This window comes from Erinaceus europaeus, chromosome 10 (assembly GCF_950295315.1).
Source record: "Erinaceus europaeus chromosome 10, mEriEur2.1, whole genome shotgun sequence".
Lineage (NCBI taxonomy): Eukaryota > Metazoa > Chordata > Mammalia > Eulipotyphla > Erinaceidae > Erinaceus > Erinaceus europaeus.
In genome coordinates this window covers 96235743-96249444 of record NC_080171.1, presented here as the reverse complement: position 1 = coordinate 96249444, position 13702 = coordinate 96235743, and the positions used below count along the sequence as shown (strand labels likewise).

At 48.9% G+C, this 13702-nt stretch overlaps 1 protein-coding gene across 5 annotated transcripts in view; it reads right to left on the bottom strand.

The window, feature by feature from the left end:
- NEK6 (NIMA related kinase 6) overlaps window positions 1–13702 on the bottom strand; it is a 105409-nt gene that overhangs the window by 46304 nt on the left and 45403 nt on the right. For 3 of the 5 annotated variants that reach the window (XM_060200141.1, XM_060200140.1, XM_060200137.1), the window contains exons 2-3: window positions 9511–9629; window positions 3765–3809 (exon numbers count right to left, since the gene is read on the bottom strand). In XM_060200141.1, coding sequence (XP_060056124.1) covers window positions 3765–3809; window positions 9511–9600 — 135 coding nt within the window. In that variant the 5' untranslated portion in view covers window positions 9601–9629. The remainder of the gene's footprint in view (window positions 1–3764; window positions 3810–9510; window positions 9630–13702) is intronic. The other 2 variants (XM_060200142.1, XM_060200139.1) reach the window with 1 other exon arrangement.

The window sequence follows — 13702 nt, the reverse complement described above, 5'->3', positions numbered from 1 at the left end:
AATAAAAGGTGTGAAAAAGTCTGAGAGCAGAGGAATCATCATATGTGAGACTTAGGGTCAAGGAAAAATGAAAGTGATCCAATGGAGGGGGTGGAACACAAAACTCTGGTGGTGGGAACTGTAGGGGACTGTAACCTTGTTATCATAATCTTTATTAAATTACCAATAAAAATTTCATAAACGAAAGTGAACCCCCTGATTTCATCTGCTCCATCTGCCCTCACTGAGAATCTGATTGTCAGGCACATTTGTCCAATCCTGTGAAGGAAAGTTGTAGAAACTAGTGGTTTTGTGAGCTGGCTACTATCACTGCTGTGTGTTCAGCCAGAATCTTAGACCTCTGGAAAGAGGCAGATTTCCCATCACTTAGAGGAATCACATGTTGAGTACGGGGCTCCTGCTCTGCACCAGATACTGTCCCAGCCACTAAGACATGTCTCATGCTGCTCATAGTTTCTTACCGGCCTTGTAAAGCAAGGCTTACTACCCCATTTGTAGCAGTAAGGACACGGAGGCATAGTCACCTAGCCCTTAAGAAGGGAGCTGGGACTTGACCTCCCTGTCGATTCAGAGTCAGCTGTGCTACAGAAGTAAGGGGCAGGGTTCTGTCGTCCCTCTCTGGGACTCAGTCCCCACCCTGCCCCTGCCCCGCAATGAAGGGTTTGGAGGACACGATCTGGGTGGGTGGTGGTCCTTGTTCTAGGACACTGAGCTGCACCAGTGACAAGAAAGAGGAAGGCTGGTGTCCCGCACCCTCTGCTCACCCCAGGGATGTGCCCTGGAGGCCAGGCTGTGCAGCCCCACAAGCACAAGGAACGTCCCAGAAGACGTGGGTGACATCCCAGCAGATTCCAGCCGCACATCTGCATATGCAATGACCCAGATTTACATTTCCTGTCACAGCCCATTCGACCTAATTAGAAGCAGGAGCTCCTGGGGGGTAGGGAGGAGGGTGACAGAGCATAGACCTGGCAGAATCTGGGGCCACCACTGCCTTGTCCCCAGGTGGCCTCTGTTCATGTGGGGGGCACCACAGGGCACAAAGCCCCTGGGTGTAGCTGCCCAGAGCCAGCAGAGTCCTGACCTTGACTCAAAACAGGAAATCAGAGTGAAAAAGGAACAAGGGAATAAATCTCTTGCCCCACACACCAGCCTCTTCTCAGCTGCTCTCACTAAAATCTTCCTGCTTCCTGGATCAGCCCCTGGACAGCTGCATCTCAGGCTTTCTCTGAGGCTTGCAGGAGATGACCCTGGGCAAAGGGCCTCCAGCTCTGCTGCTGGGTACACACAAGACGGCTCCAGAATGCCATGCACTAAAGGGGCTCAGTATACCTACCACCCTGCTGGCTGTTCTGGAAACTGGCTGGGCTCTGTGCTGGAGCTGGGGAACAGGAACATTACTCTGGGGTCCATCCAGGCAGGCAGAGAGGTGGCCACTGCTCTGCTGCCCACAGTGGAGATTAGAATTGGGGTTTGGAAGTTTGGGTTCTAATCCCAGGTCTGTGACTTCCTGGTCATGGGCCTTGGGCTATAGTTTCCTGTCTGTGCAACTGAGATGATAATCACAGAACACCCTCCAGAGGGTGTCGGGGAGGTGTGTGTGTGTGTGTGTGTGTGTGTGTGTGTGTGTGTGTGTGTGTGTGTGTGTGTGTGTAGGGGGAAAAACAGTAAAGAAGTTAATGGGTAAAAGCAACCAGTACTGGGTTTGGTGCACAGTGAATGTTGTGTTTGTTGTATCTATTTATTTTTCCAAAGCACTGCTCAGCTGTGGCTTATGGTGGTGCAGAAGATTGAACCTAGGACTTTGGAGTCTCAGACATGGGAGGTTCTTTGTACAACTGTTATGCTATCTCCCCATCTTCATTATTATTATTTTGATATCTATTTATTTATAAGAGAGAGAAAGAAACAGAGCATCACTCTAGCACATGCAATGCTGGAGATCAAAATTGGGACCTCGAAGTTGAGAGTCTACTGCTTTGTCCATTGTGTCAGCCCCTAGGCCACGTGTTAAATTATTGGTGGTGCAGGGGTGTGTCTGTAGGGTGGGGATAACAGACTGGGTCTGGCTTGGTGAAGGTTTGTCTGGCTCAGAGAATAAGCTCAGGGAGTTCTTGTAAACATCCTGATGGTCCCCACTCCACTGAGGCTCCACACTGGGGGTGTTGTCAGCTCTGAGCTTTTTGCCTGTGCATTCAGTTTCACAATATTCCCTCTCACACTCATGATGTTGGATGTCATGCAGGGCTTTCATACCAATACACTTGTCTCTGTGGACCTATTTAACAGATGAGCAAAAGGAGGCTTAGAGAGGTCATTTAGTCAAAGTTACTTGGCTACAGTGAAGCAATGAGGTTGATGTGCCCCAGTCACCTTCTGACTTCTTTGTTCTCTGTCCCGTCATTCAGGACTCTGCCATGGAATTGAGCAAGACTGCTAATGGGCTCACCTTGCTCTTTTTTCTAGGGCTGAGCTGTGAGCTGTAGGCCACTCAAAGGGATGAGGCTGCCTCACCAACACCCCAACCCTGGGGCATGGAATCCTTTAGTTCTCCACACAGGTAGAGGAGATGGGATGGCAGGGACTCTCACCCACACTGCTGCACCAACTACCACAAGCCTGAGGGGAGAGGCCTACATTCTCAGAAAAGGAAGAAGGGGTCAATTTCTGGAGGCAGTTCCCTAGTTAACAGGAGGAATTTGGTAGGACCAAGAGCCAAAGAGATGACTCAAGTCACCTCTATCCCCAATTTTACCTCCTAAGAAACACCATCAACCATTTTGGACCAAGGCTGGACTAGGGGGTGGGGATCTTGGACCACCCCAGGATACCCCATCCCAGGAAGCTCATAGAAAACCAGCTTTTCCCCTCCAAGTCAGATCAGATTAGGCCACAAATACACAATCCCAAATCCTTCACTAATTTGAGTTTTAAATGTTTGAACTACAATAAGCCTCAGCCATCGACAAATCCTTTTTTAAAAATGGGAACATAAAAATTACATGTTAAAGGACTAAAAATGCATTCGCCCAATTAATTTTCTGAAATCTCATTAAAAAATTTAGCCTGACTAAGTCAGACTTCTGACCTGAATTTTAATCATCTTTATACTAGATGGGTCTTTTTTTCCCCTGATATTTGCAATGCATCATTAATTTTAAGGCAATGGTTCCTATGATTTCAAATAGCACACTTCATCAGAATGACATTTCCCGTAAACGAATTTCACCTTTAAAGACATCTGACACTGTGTGGAGGGAAGTTCTAATGGAGTCAGTATATGTGTACACAGCACCGTGTTTTAAATCTGTGTTGCACGAAAGGAGGGCAGGATTTACAAAGAGTCCATACTGTCAGACTCTTCGTGGGGCTAACCTTACTCAGCTGCTCATAATCAAGCTAATTTCACATCAAAAGCCAGTCTTTGCAAGCCAAGAGACAAGAAAGTGCTCTGTGAGGCCAGAGGGCTTGGCCCCTGTTTTGTATTTCACTTTCCTTCCCTATACCACTGAATCCTGAAGAAGGCTACTTCTCTGAGCTGGTGGGAGGACTAAGCCAGGTAAGTGCCAGGCACTGCGAGGCCACCACAACTGTCTCAACTTTGAAGTTGACTTTGGTGGGCCACCAGTTCATAAGGAAAGCATGTGAAATGCTTGAAGCATAAGCGTAAGATAACAACAAAACTTAAATCATCTCAAATGGAATGGCTTCCTGAAGGAAAGCCTTCATTAACCCAAAGTAGAGAAAGCTGAGTTGAAACATACATTTCGAGGATCTGGAACCAGCTCCAACAATTGGCAAGCAAAGACCTGAAGGGTAGGCAGAAGTTGAAAAACAAGATCAGAAGAGAAAACACAAGTAGAACCTGAACTGGAATTGGCGTACTGCACTAAAATAAAAGACTCTGGGGTGGGTGGGTGGGGAGAATACAGGTCCAAAAAGGATGACAAAGGAACTAGTGGGGGTTGTATTGTTATATGGAAAACTGGGAAATATTATGCATGTACAAACTATTGTATTTACTGTTGAATGTAAAATATTAATTCCCCCATAAAGAAATTTAAAAAAGGGGGGGGATAGATATATGGCTATAGAAATCATTATCAACCCATATTTGTCACCTTGGGAGAATTACTGCAGTTTCCAATGGAGAGAATGGGAACACAGAACTCTAGTGGTGGGAATGGTGTGGAATGATATTTCTCTGTTTTTTGTAAATTTATAAATCACTAATAAAAATAAAAATTATTCTAAACTCTAAACAAACAAACAAACAAAAAAAACGCTGAAGGGTGGGAAGCATAGAATCAGCCAAAAAAGGCTGGCTGTGTCATTGACTACACTCACCCCTTCAGTTACCAAGTGCAATTCGCATCCCACCCCCACTGTCCCCGAGTCTCTGGAATCCTCCCTCCCAGTGTGTGGGCAGTTTCAGGTCAAATCACCACCTCCCATTGGTGAGCACAATGGTCTCATCTCTTATTTCCCCTTACTCGTGCCTGAGACCCAGTTACCTGTGAGTTTTCTACAATTCAAACTTCTATGTCATCTTAATGGCTTCCTAGAATGGGCTTCCCATGTGCTGCAGATTCATTTCCAGATGACACAGCATGGTTTCCAGGCCTTCCATCAGTTCTAGTCATCCTACTTGATCTAAGCACAGTTCCTAACCACTTATCTGAGTCAACTGGTCCTGCACCGGTTACCTAGCATGTGCTTTGCACCTTCTTCTCCCTGGGACATTCTCCTTTCTCTGTCCTCCTTCAAACGCCTGACCCTAGTCAGTCCACAAGACAGTTGTGTTTTAAGAGTTCTCCTGTCCAACCTCTGTAGCTCTGGGCAGAACCAGCCATCCATTCTCTGGGCTCCCTCAGCATCTGTCCATCTCTACATGGAGGGACCTCCTTCCTCACACTGGTCTTTGCTACCTGTAGGGCTCTTCAGCAGACTCATGGTAGAAATGAGACAAATACTGCTGAATTTATAACATGTAGCAAACTCTTCCTGAATTTTAATGATCGTTAATATTTGGTCATGAAACCTTATCTAACCGTCAGCATTGCTTTGGTGTAAAGCAACAGTCATAAAGATTTTGCCTGTGCAATGCAGACTAACCAACAGCTGCCCTTGGCCCCCCTGCAAAGTCAAGCACATTCCTCTCTCGGAATAGTGCCGAATATAACTGAAGTTGGCACGTCCCAAGTATGTCTGCAAAAAACTTTCCAGATGGAAGACACATTAGCTAGTGCTTTCTCAGGCAAGAACACCTTTCTCCTCTTTGGGAATACACGTGGTTTTGGTAGATTCGCTGAACCTTCATTCCCTATGAAAATGCTCTTATGGCAAATCGACAAAATCACAAAGAAAGAACAATTTGTTCTTTTGTCTCCTCTCAGTTCTGTCCATTTATTCATTAGGAATCTTAATAAAGGGGCCAGAGAAATAGCACACCACTAAGGCACCTGCCTTGCTGTGCACGGCCCAGGCTTGAGTCCTGGCCCATCACCTGAGAAGTGTTACAACAGCAATGGGGAAACTCTGGCGCTGTGGTATCTCTCCCTCTCTGTCTCTATCTAATGAACAGCTCAGTTTGGAGTGGTGGCATATAGATGAGGCCCCTGCAATGCTAAAAGAAAAAAAAAGACAGAGGACAAGGAGGAGGAAGAAACCTCAATAACATTTCTCAAGTGCATAGGAATCTCACATATGTGACTGCTGGGTTCAGTTGACATGTCTTCATGTGTCAATAGTTCTCCAAACTAGAAAACTCCTTAAAATGATAAATCACTAACCCTGGGCAGAGAAGGCTAGCAAAAACAAAACAAAACAAAACCCAAATATAATTCCAGTGTTTTCTAAGCTTTTCTTTTTACACTGGGGATATATCCAGCTCTGGATACTTTAGCTGTGAAAACTAAAATGAGAGGCCAGGGAGATAGCATTGTTGCTATGCAAAAGACTTCCATGCCTGAGTTTCAGAGGTCTCCAGTTCAGTCTAGTTTCAGGCACTACCATAAGCCAGAACTGAGCAATGCTCTTATAAAAAAATTAAATTAAGTTTAAGATTTAAGTGTAAGATCAATGATACACCATATCTTTAAAAAATATTTTATTGGGAGTTGGGTAGTAGCGCAGTGGGTTAAGCGCACGTGGTACAAAGCACAAGGACAGGTATAAGGATCCTGGTTTGAGCTCCCGGGTCCCCACTTGCAGGCGAGTCGCTTCACAAGCAGTAAAGTAGGTCTGCAGGTGTCTCTCTTTCTCTCCCCCTGTCTTCCCCTCCTCTCTCTTCATTTCTCTCTCTTCTATCCAACAACAATGACAACAATAATAACTACAACAACAAAAAAACAACAACAAGGGAAGCAAAAGGGAATAAATAAATAATAAAAAAAACTTAAAAAAAATATATATATATCACCAGAGCATTACTCAGCTCTGGCTGATGGTGGTGCTGAGGTTTGAACCTGTGACCTCAAAGCCTCAGGCATGAATGTCCTTTGCATAACTATTTCACTATCTCCACAGCCCTATATACCATATCTTTAGTGTCCACAATGTTGGATGCCATGTTTGGGTGTTCACACCATCTCACGTAGTCTCCACAACCCCATTTTACAGCTGAGGAAACTGAGGCTCAGAGAGGTCCTTTATTTACCCAGCATCACATGGCTGGTGAGAGATGGAACTGGGAACTGAAGCCAGCCTAGTCCAGAGCTCAGGATTCTCTCTGTTCCTAAGGAAATTTTCCAGGAAAGAGGGGTGCCTCCTACTGTAAAGGAAAATGAACCTGACTTCATGTTGAGGTGTCTCTGTGTCTTGAAATGGTCAAGATTTGACCTGTGGTGACTCCCTGGGTGGTGTTTAAATACCACTGCTTCCTAAGAGAGCAGGAAGGGCCTGCTACTACGCCCCAGCAGTCATAGCGCTAATCGTGCTAGTTCTGCAAACCTGGCCAGATGCTGGCCACCCGGGCCATCCTCTCCGACAGCCATTGCCCAATGCTGAGTAATCGTATCTAATTACACTTAACTATGTCATTACCCACTCCAACATGTGCGACAAGACGCCGAGGACATTGCTGCCACAGCCCACCACCTCCTTGCCTTGTTCATGAAGTAATTACGGGGGCTCTTTCCTCTGCCAAATGAGGCTGTAATTAACCCTAATTGCTTGAAATGCAACTGGCTAATTCTGGGAGATTAATCAAGGGGGACTCAATTGTTAGTGAATGACTTAATATGACAAATTGCTACATTACTCCAGGAGGCCCCCTGCCCCCAGCCATCATCAAGATGTCCTTGTGGACTCTGACCAGCATTGTCCATAGGCTTCCCTGTTTTCTGGGATTTGTGGCCTCAAATTCCACCTAGGAAATGGGTCCCTGTGTGTCTCAGTTGGTTATAGGAATGGAGAGTAGGAACAGCATTGCTGTCTTTGGATTCCGTGCATGTGTGACTCTGGTATGCATGTGAACACACACATATACATAGTTGTGCTTCCTGTACGGATCTGGGTTGGCAACCCTCCCCTGGGCTGGTGCAGCCCCACACCAGACAGCTGAATTTGCTGACAGCTCAAGTATAGTAGGCTCTCACAGGGGCCGGGTGGTGTCACACCTGGTTGAGTGCACAGATTGCAATGCTCAAGGACCCGGGTTCAAGTCCCCAGTCCCCACCTGCAGGAGGAAGGCTTCATGAGTGGTGAAGTAGGGCTGCAGGTGTCTCTCTGCCTCTCTTCCTCTCTATCACCCCCTTCCTCTCAGTTTCTGGCTGTCTCTATCCAATAAATAAATAAAGATAATTAATTATGTAAAAAAAAAAAGAGTGCATAGGTTAGAAGCTCTCACATTCACCTATCCCTGCTGGCCAGGCACCTCTGAATAGCGTAGGAAGCCCTGCTGCTACAGCCTAAACACTAGTCCACCCTGAGTCCTCCAACAGGAACTAATCTGTTAGAAGCGGTGATCAGCCTGCCACAGCTGAGGAAGATGATTGTTTACCAATCTCCCCTGATATAGGTCTCACAGCCCTTGAACAAAAGCCAAACCTGTCACATCATGTGAGGCTGTCTGGAGGACCCTGTGTTTGGGTGTCAGTCCTCTGGCTTTTGTGAGGAAGCATCTCTGGCCTCTGAGTCTGGAACAGATGCTTTGCTGGGGCTCCATAAACCTTAAGTTTCTTCAATCTCCTTCCTTCCTTCCTTCCTTCCTTCCTTCCTTCCTTCCTTCCTTCCTTCCTTCCTTCCTTCCTCCTTCCCTCCGTCCCTCCCTCCCTTTTTTTTTTGCCTCCAGGGTTATTGCTGGGACTTGGTGCCGGCACTACGAATCCACTGCTCCTGGCAGACATTTTTCCATTTTTATTAGATAGGACAGAGAGAAATTGAGAGGAGAGGGGGAGACAGAGAGGGAGAGAGAAAGACAGACACCGGCAGACCTGCTTTGCCACTTGTGAAGAGGCCCCCCTACAGGTGAGGAGTGGGGGGCTCAAACCTGGATCTTTGTGTAGGTCCTTGAGCTTAACAAGGCCTTCCTTCTTTTCTCTTTTCTTCTCTCTCCCCCCACCCCCGCTCTCTTTATTAAGATAGAGTCAGAGAGGCAGAATGAAAGAGACCATAACACTGAAGTTTCCTTCCGTGTAGCTGGGGTCAGGTTTGAGCCTGGGTTGCACATGGCAAAGCAGAGTACTATCCCAGTGAGGTATTTTTCTGGTCCTTCTGTCCTTTTTCTTATTGTCCCCTCTTCTGAAGCTGTGTGTCCCCTAGAGTGGATGGTATCACACTTAGTCATGTTCAGGGTGGGTTGGGGGCGGGGGCACCTCATGTGAGCTCAGCAGCATTGAAAGGTCTTTGGGCCTGGCCGGGTGCAGGGCCACTGGCACAGCTGTACCCCTTGACATGCTTCCCCTATGTAGGAAGTGAGGCAGACCCAGGACAGCCCTGCAGTGGAGATGACTGCAGCCGGGAGTGGTGTTTGTGCTCAGGTGAGAAGCAGCACATAGTGGGCATGAGGGCCAGGCGGGAAGGTCCTGAAAGTACCTGAATTTAGACTGCAGTTTGGGGGAGCTGAAGGGGAGCCTCTAAGACAAGGGGACAGCACATGCAAAGGCCTGGGGGCGGGTGCAGGCAGCGGCTGAAGAGAGCAGAACACATAAAGGGAGGTGTGGAGTAAGAAAGCACTTCCTGGCTCCAAAGCCACCTCATTCTCTGCTGGGGCGTCTGCAGCTCCCCCTAAAACACTTCTGGCCAGCACTGATCCTTGGGAGATAAAGCTGCTCCACTATGGGGACAGGACCAGGGCCTGGCATCCCAGATAGGGTCACCAAGGAAGTCACTCTGGGCCTTGCTGAGGGAAAGATAGGTTAGGCAGTGAGATCCTTTCACTGGAAGCACATCAGAAAATGCTCTGGGTGGGGGCTTTGGCTGGTGGGCGGGAGCTGGGATGAGGGAGCCCTGGTGCCCTGTGTCCCTCAGAGCATCTTCATCCAAGTACAGTCTGAGGAAAGGGCTTACCTGTGGGTCGGGAGAGTGTGTGGGCCCTGGGGTGTGGCATACGCTGTTTGGGCTCCCTCCATGGGGCATGTGGCTGGGCTGTCCTGCCATCCTGCATGCCAGCCTCACCAGGGCACGGGCTGCAAAAGAAAAAGAAAGTGTTTTACAGACAAGCCTTTCTCCTGGAGCCCATCCTTGGGAAAGCCCCATTCTGCAGATGTGTACATTGAGGAGCAAATCTCTCAGGTAGTTTGTCCACAGTGACTCAGCTCAGAAAGGACAGCAGGGCTAGGATGTCATGGGCACCCCAAGGGACACCCTCTTCCTCCATCTCTCCATTATGCTGTCCCAATTAAGTTGCTAGGAGTATCCTCATTGGAGAGGGAGGGAAACTGAGGCTCTATGCAGGGCAAAGGCTACTGGTGGTCTCCCAGCCAGCAAGGGATGCTCCAGACACAACCCATATGAGCCAGACTGCAAAAGTGCTACTGCCTTTCAAGCCTCTTGGGGGGGCAGCTCTGCTCCCTACTAGCACCCCACTTTAACCCAAGTTGATGAGCTGGATGGTCTGAGAGTGAGCGAGAGCATGCTGGGTCCTGGTGCCTAGGATACCAGGGTCAAGGTGCACGGGTCCAGTTCACAGTGCACACACCTCCAGGCAGGGCTGAGTCACCTGTCCAGAGGAGCAGCCCCTCAGCCCTCCAGAGCTCAGTCACATCACAGGTCTTGGGGAGAGTCCAGGCTGCTGGTCACTAGTTGCCAAAGTAACTGATGATTAAGTATCCACCATGCATAGGGCTCAAAGTCAAGCAAGCATTACCCCCAAATTGCTTCTGTTGCAGCTAGGAAGGTGGGTTAGTAGGTAGAGCATAGGACTCGCATGTGTGAGAAGCCAGGGTCTACCCCCAGTGTCGCATATGATAGAGCTTCTGCTCTGGTTGCTCTAAATAAATATTTAAAATATTTCCTTATTCTTTTTTTAAAATTTTTTAATATTTATTTATTTATTCCCTTTTGTTGCCCTTGTTGTTTTATTGTTGTAGTTATTATTGTTGTTGTCGTTGTTGGATAGGACAGAGAGAAATGGAGAGAGGAGGGGAAGACAGAGAGGAGGAGAGAAAGATAGACACCTGCAGACCTGCTTCACCGCCTGTGAAGTGACTCCCCTGCAGGTGGGGACCCGGGGTTCGAACCGGGATCCTTATGCCGGTCCTTGTGCTTTGCGCCACCTGCGCTTAACCCGCTGCGCTACAGCCCGACTCCCGATATTTCCTTATTCTTATGAAAAAGAGTGATGGAAAGGAGAGAGAGGAGAGAGGGAAAGACGGAGGAAAGGAGAAAGGGAAGGGGAGAGGAAGAGAGGGAACGAAGGAGAGGGATTGAGGGAGAGAGGAGAGAGTACCATTCAGCTCTGGCATAAGGTGGTTCTGGGCAGGGACTGAACCTGGGGCTGCTGACCCAAAATTTCTGTGCTCAACCACTGAGTTGCTGCCCTGGCTCTTTAAATATTAAAAAAAAAAAAGTTGCTTCTACTCTCTGCCAGAGGTAGCCTGTGCTGCATCCGCATCAGTCCAGTACTTTGGGCCAGGAATTCAGACTCAGGTGCACAGGGGAAGCCAATGGTCCAGGGGGAGCCCCTACCCAGACATCATATCTTCCTAGAAACAAGGGAAAGAAACACAAAAGAAACAGCATTTCTTTTTTATTTTTAAAGATTTATTAGTGAGAAAAAAAGCATCACTTTGGCACATGCTATGCCAGGGATCTAACTCAGAATCTCATGCCTGAGGAACCAACACTTTATCTACTGTGCCACCTTGCCCACAAGCATTTCTGTGGCATCTTAAGTACCCTGGGCCTGGCCTGGGCACCCACAAGGCTGCTGAGGGAAGGGTCATGTGGTTAACCTTTCCCCCACCCCTGATCTGGCTGTTCTCACTTCTACCAGACTCTGCCCTGGTTTTCCCCAGGGCCTCTCATTTAAGACACACCAAGCAGGACCTCAGGATGGGCCCGGCTGCTGGTGTAGCTTCTTCTTACCTTCTAGAAAGCCAGCATCCCAGGAATCCATTGTCCCTCCCCTCCCTTCCCAGGGGACCTTTAATTAATGGCTGATGGGGACAATATGAATGCCAGTTCCTTTGCTCAGAGCACTCTGGGGTGTAATTTGCATCCAGACACTTGAGTGGGGCCAGTGGGTCTGGTCTGAGATCACACTCCTGCTTGCCTTCCTCCCCCATGGTCACATGGTCTGTTGCCCTACACCCCCCCCCCCATTTCCCACCTGCCAATATACCCTCAACTTAACTCAGGTCTGTTTCTGTAAATTCTTTTTTTTTTCCCTCTAGGGTTATTGCTCAGGCTCGGTGCCTATACTATGAATCCACTGCTCCTGGAGGCCATTTTTTCCCATTTTACTGGATAGGACTGAGAGAGGAGAGGGAAAGAGGAAGACAGATACCAGCAGACCTGCTTCACCACTTATGAAGGAACCCCCCTGCAGGTAGGGGGCAGGGGGCTCCGATTGCCATCAATGAGCAGGTCCTTGTGCTTTGTTCTATGTGCCCTTAACCCGGTGTGTCACTGCCCGGCCCGCTCTGCTCATTCTTACCACTGGACAAGTCCCAAACTGAAAGCCTTCCCCCTGGGCCACAGGCTGGGTAGCCCTGGACAGACCCATGTTCATTCACAGGGGTGTACTGGGCATGGAGAAGTAACCACACCACTGGGGTGGCTACAGTCAAGCCCTGGGATCTGGGGCTGCAGCTCTCTGCCTTTCTCTCCATTGTAGCTCTTTCTAGCTAAAGGGGGAGGGGGGCAGTCCTTCCAGGTTGGGAGATGTCCAAGGATGTGCACCAAATCCCAATTCACCCCCTGAGCCTGCTCCTCAGCTTCCCCAGCTCTGCCTTAGAAAGCACTAGAAGTGTCCAAGAACCTACATGCTGGCATCTGCCCCTGTAAACTGCCCCCAATCCAGTATTGCAGGTTGGAGGCAAGGTGGCTCTCTGGCCCACAAAGTTGAAGCAAAATGAAAAGCCACTCAGGGCTGGCACACCCAGCCCATCTGGCTGCATGAGTGGAGATGCAGTCAGCCCTGACTTGAGCCCACAGGCCAAGTGTTTTCCCCCAGTGTGTACAGATGAGCAGGTCTCTTGCTGCTTTGTTTCTCATCTGGAATTGGTGTCCACGGAGAGTATGGTGGGGTGAGCCTGTGTATCTGAGATGCCTTGCCCACTGCACCCCCTGCGTCTGCCCCGTGCAAGACTTGACTCTCACCTGCATCGCTGGGTCTCTGGCACCTGGTGCCATCCTCCACCACGTGGGTCATGGAGACCACGTGCAGAAATGCTGATGGAACCGGAGGCCTCTCAGCATCTCCCCACCATCTGTGTCTGAGTTCTTACACTGGAGTGTGCACCCCAGGGGTGAAGATGGGGTACACACTGCCCCAGGATAAACAGATCAACACGGAGCAGCTTCCTGAGGCAGAGCTGTGGCTCAGGGGAAATGTGTGTGTGAAAAGAAACCCAACAGAGAGGGAGCAGAATGTAAAATGCGCATGAATTTTAAGATGAAACCGGAGCTTCCTGAAGGCTCTGCAGCAGCTCAGGGCTGCACCCCCAGACCCCTCCAGGTGACATGTTCAACGTCCTCTGCCCTTAGGGAGACCTCAGGGAAAGGTTGTAGGAGAAAAGCTCAGCAAGAGATTGATCGGTCTTTATCTCAGAAGCGCCAGACAAAACCCATGTGTGCTCCCGCTCACCTGTGCACGTGCTCACTTCATGCAGACTGAGAGGCCGGCTTCCACAGCCCTCCCCTGCTCTGGTCCAGCCTCTGGTGACTGTGGGACTTAGGTTTGTGTCTCAACCCTGCCACTTCACCACTGGGGCCTTGGAACAGTTGCTCTGGGTTGAAACCTAGCTGGAATTTGCTAATACTACTGCCCAGGTTCTTACCACCCACCGCATCTGCATGTTCAGCCCTACTCACACAGAGCTCCAAGAGCACCTCACCAGACACCAACAGATTTCAGCTTTTCTTCAGGGAGCATCAGCCTGTATTGGAAACGACAGTGGCAGAACCGATGAAGCAGTGATGGTGCGCCTTCTTGGTGCCAGGCCCTGCTCCATCTGCTTCACCTGTATCAGCACACTGGGTTCTGACAACTTCACGAGTTGGGAACTATTGTCCTATCTTACAGATAAGGAAACTG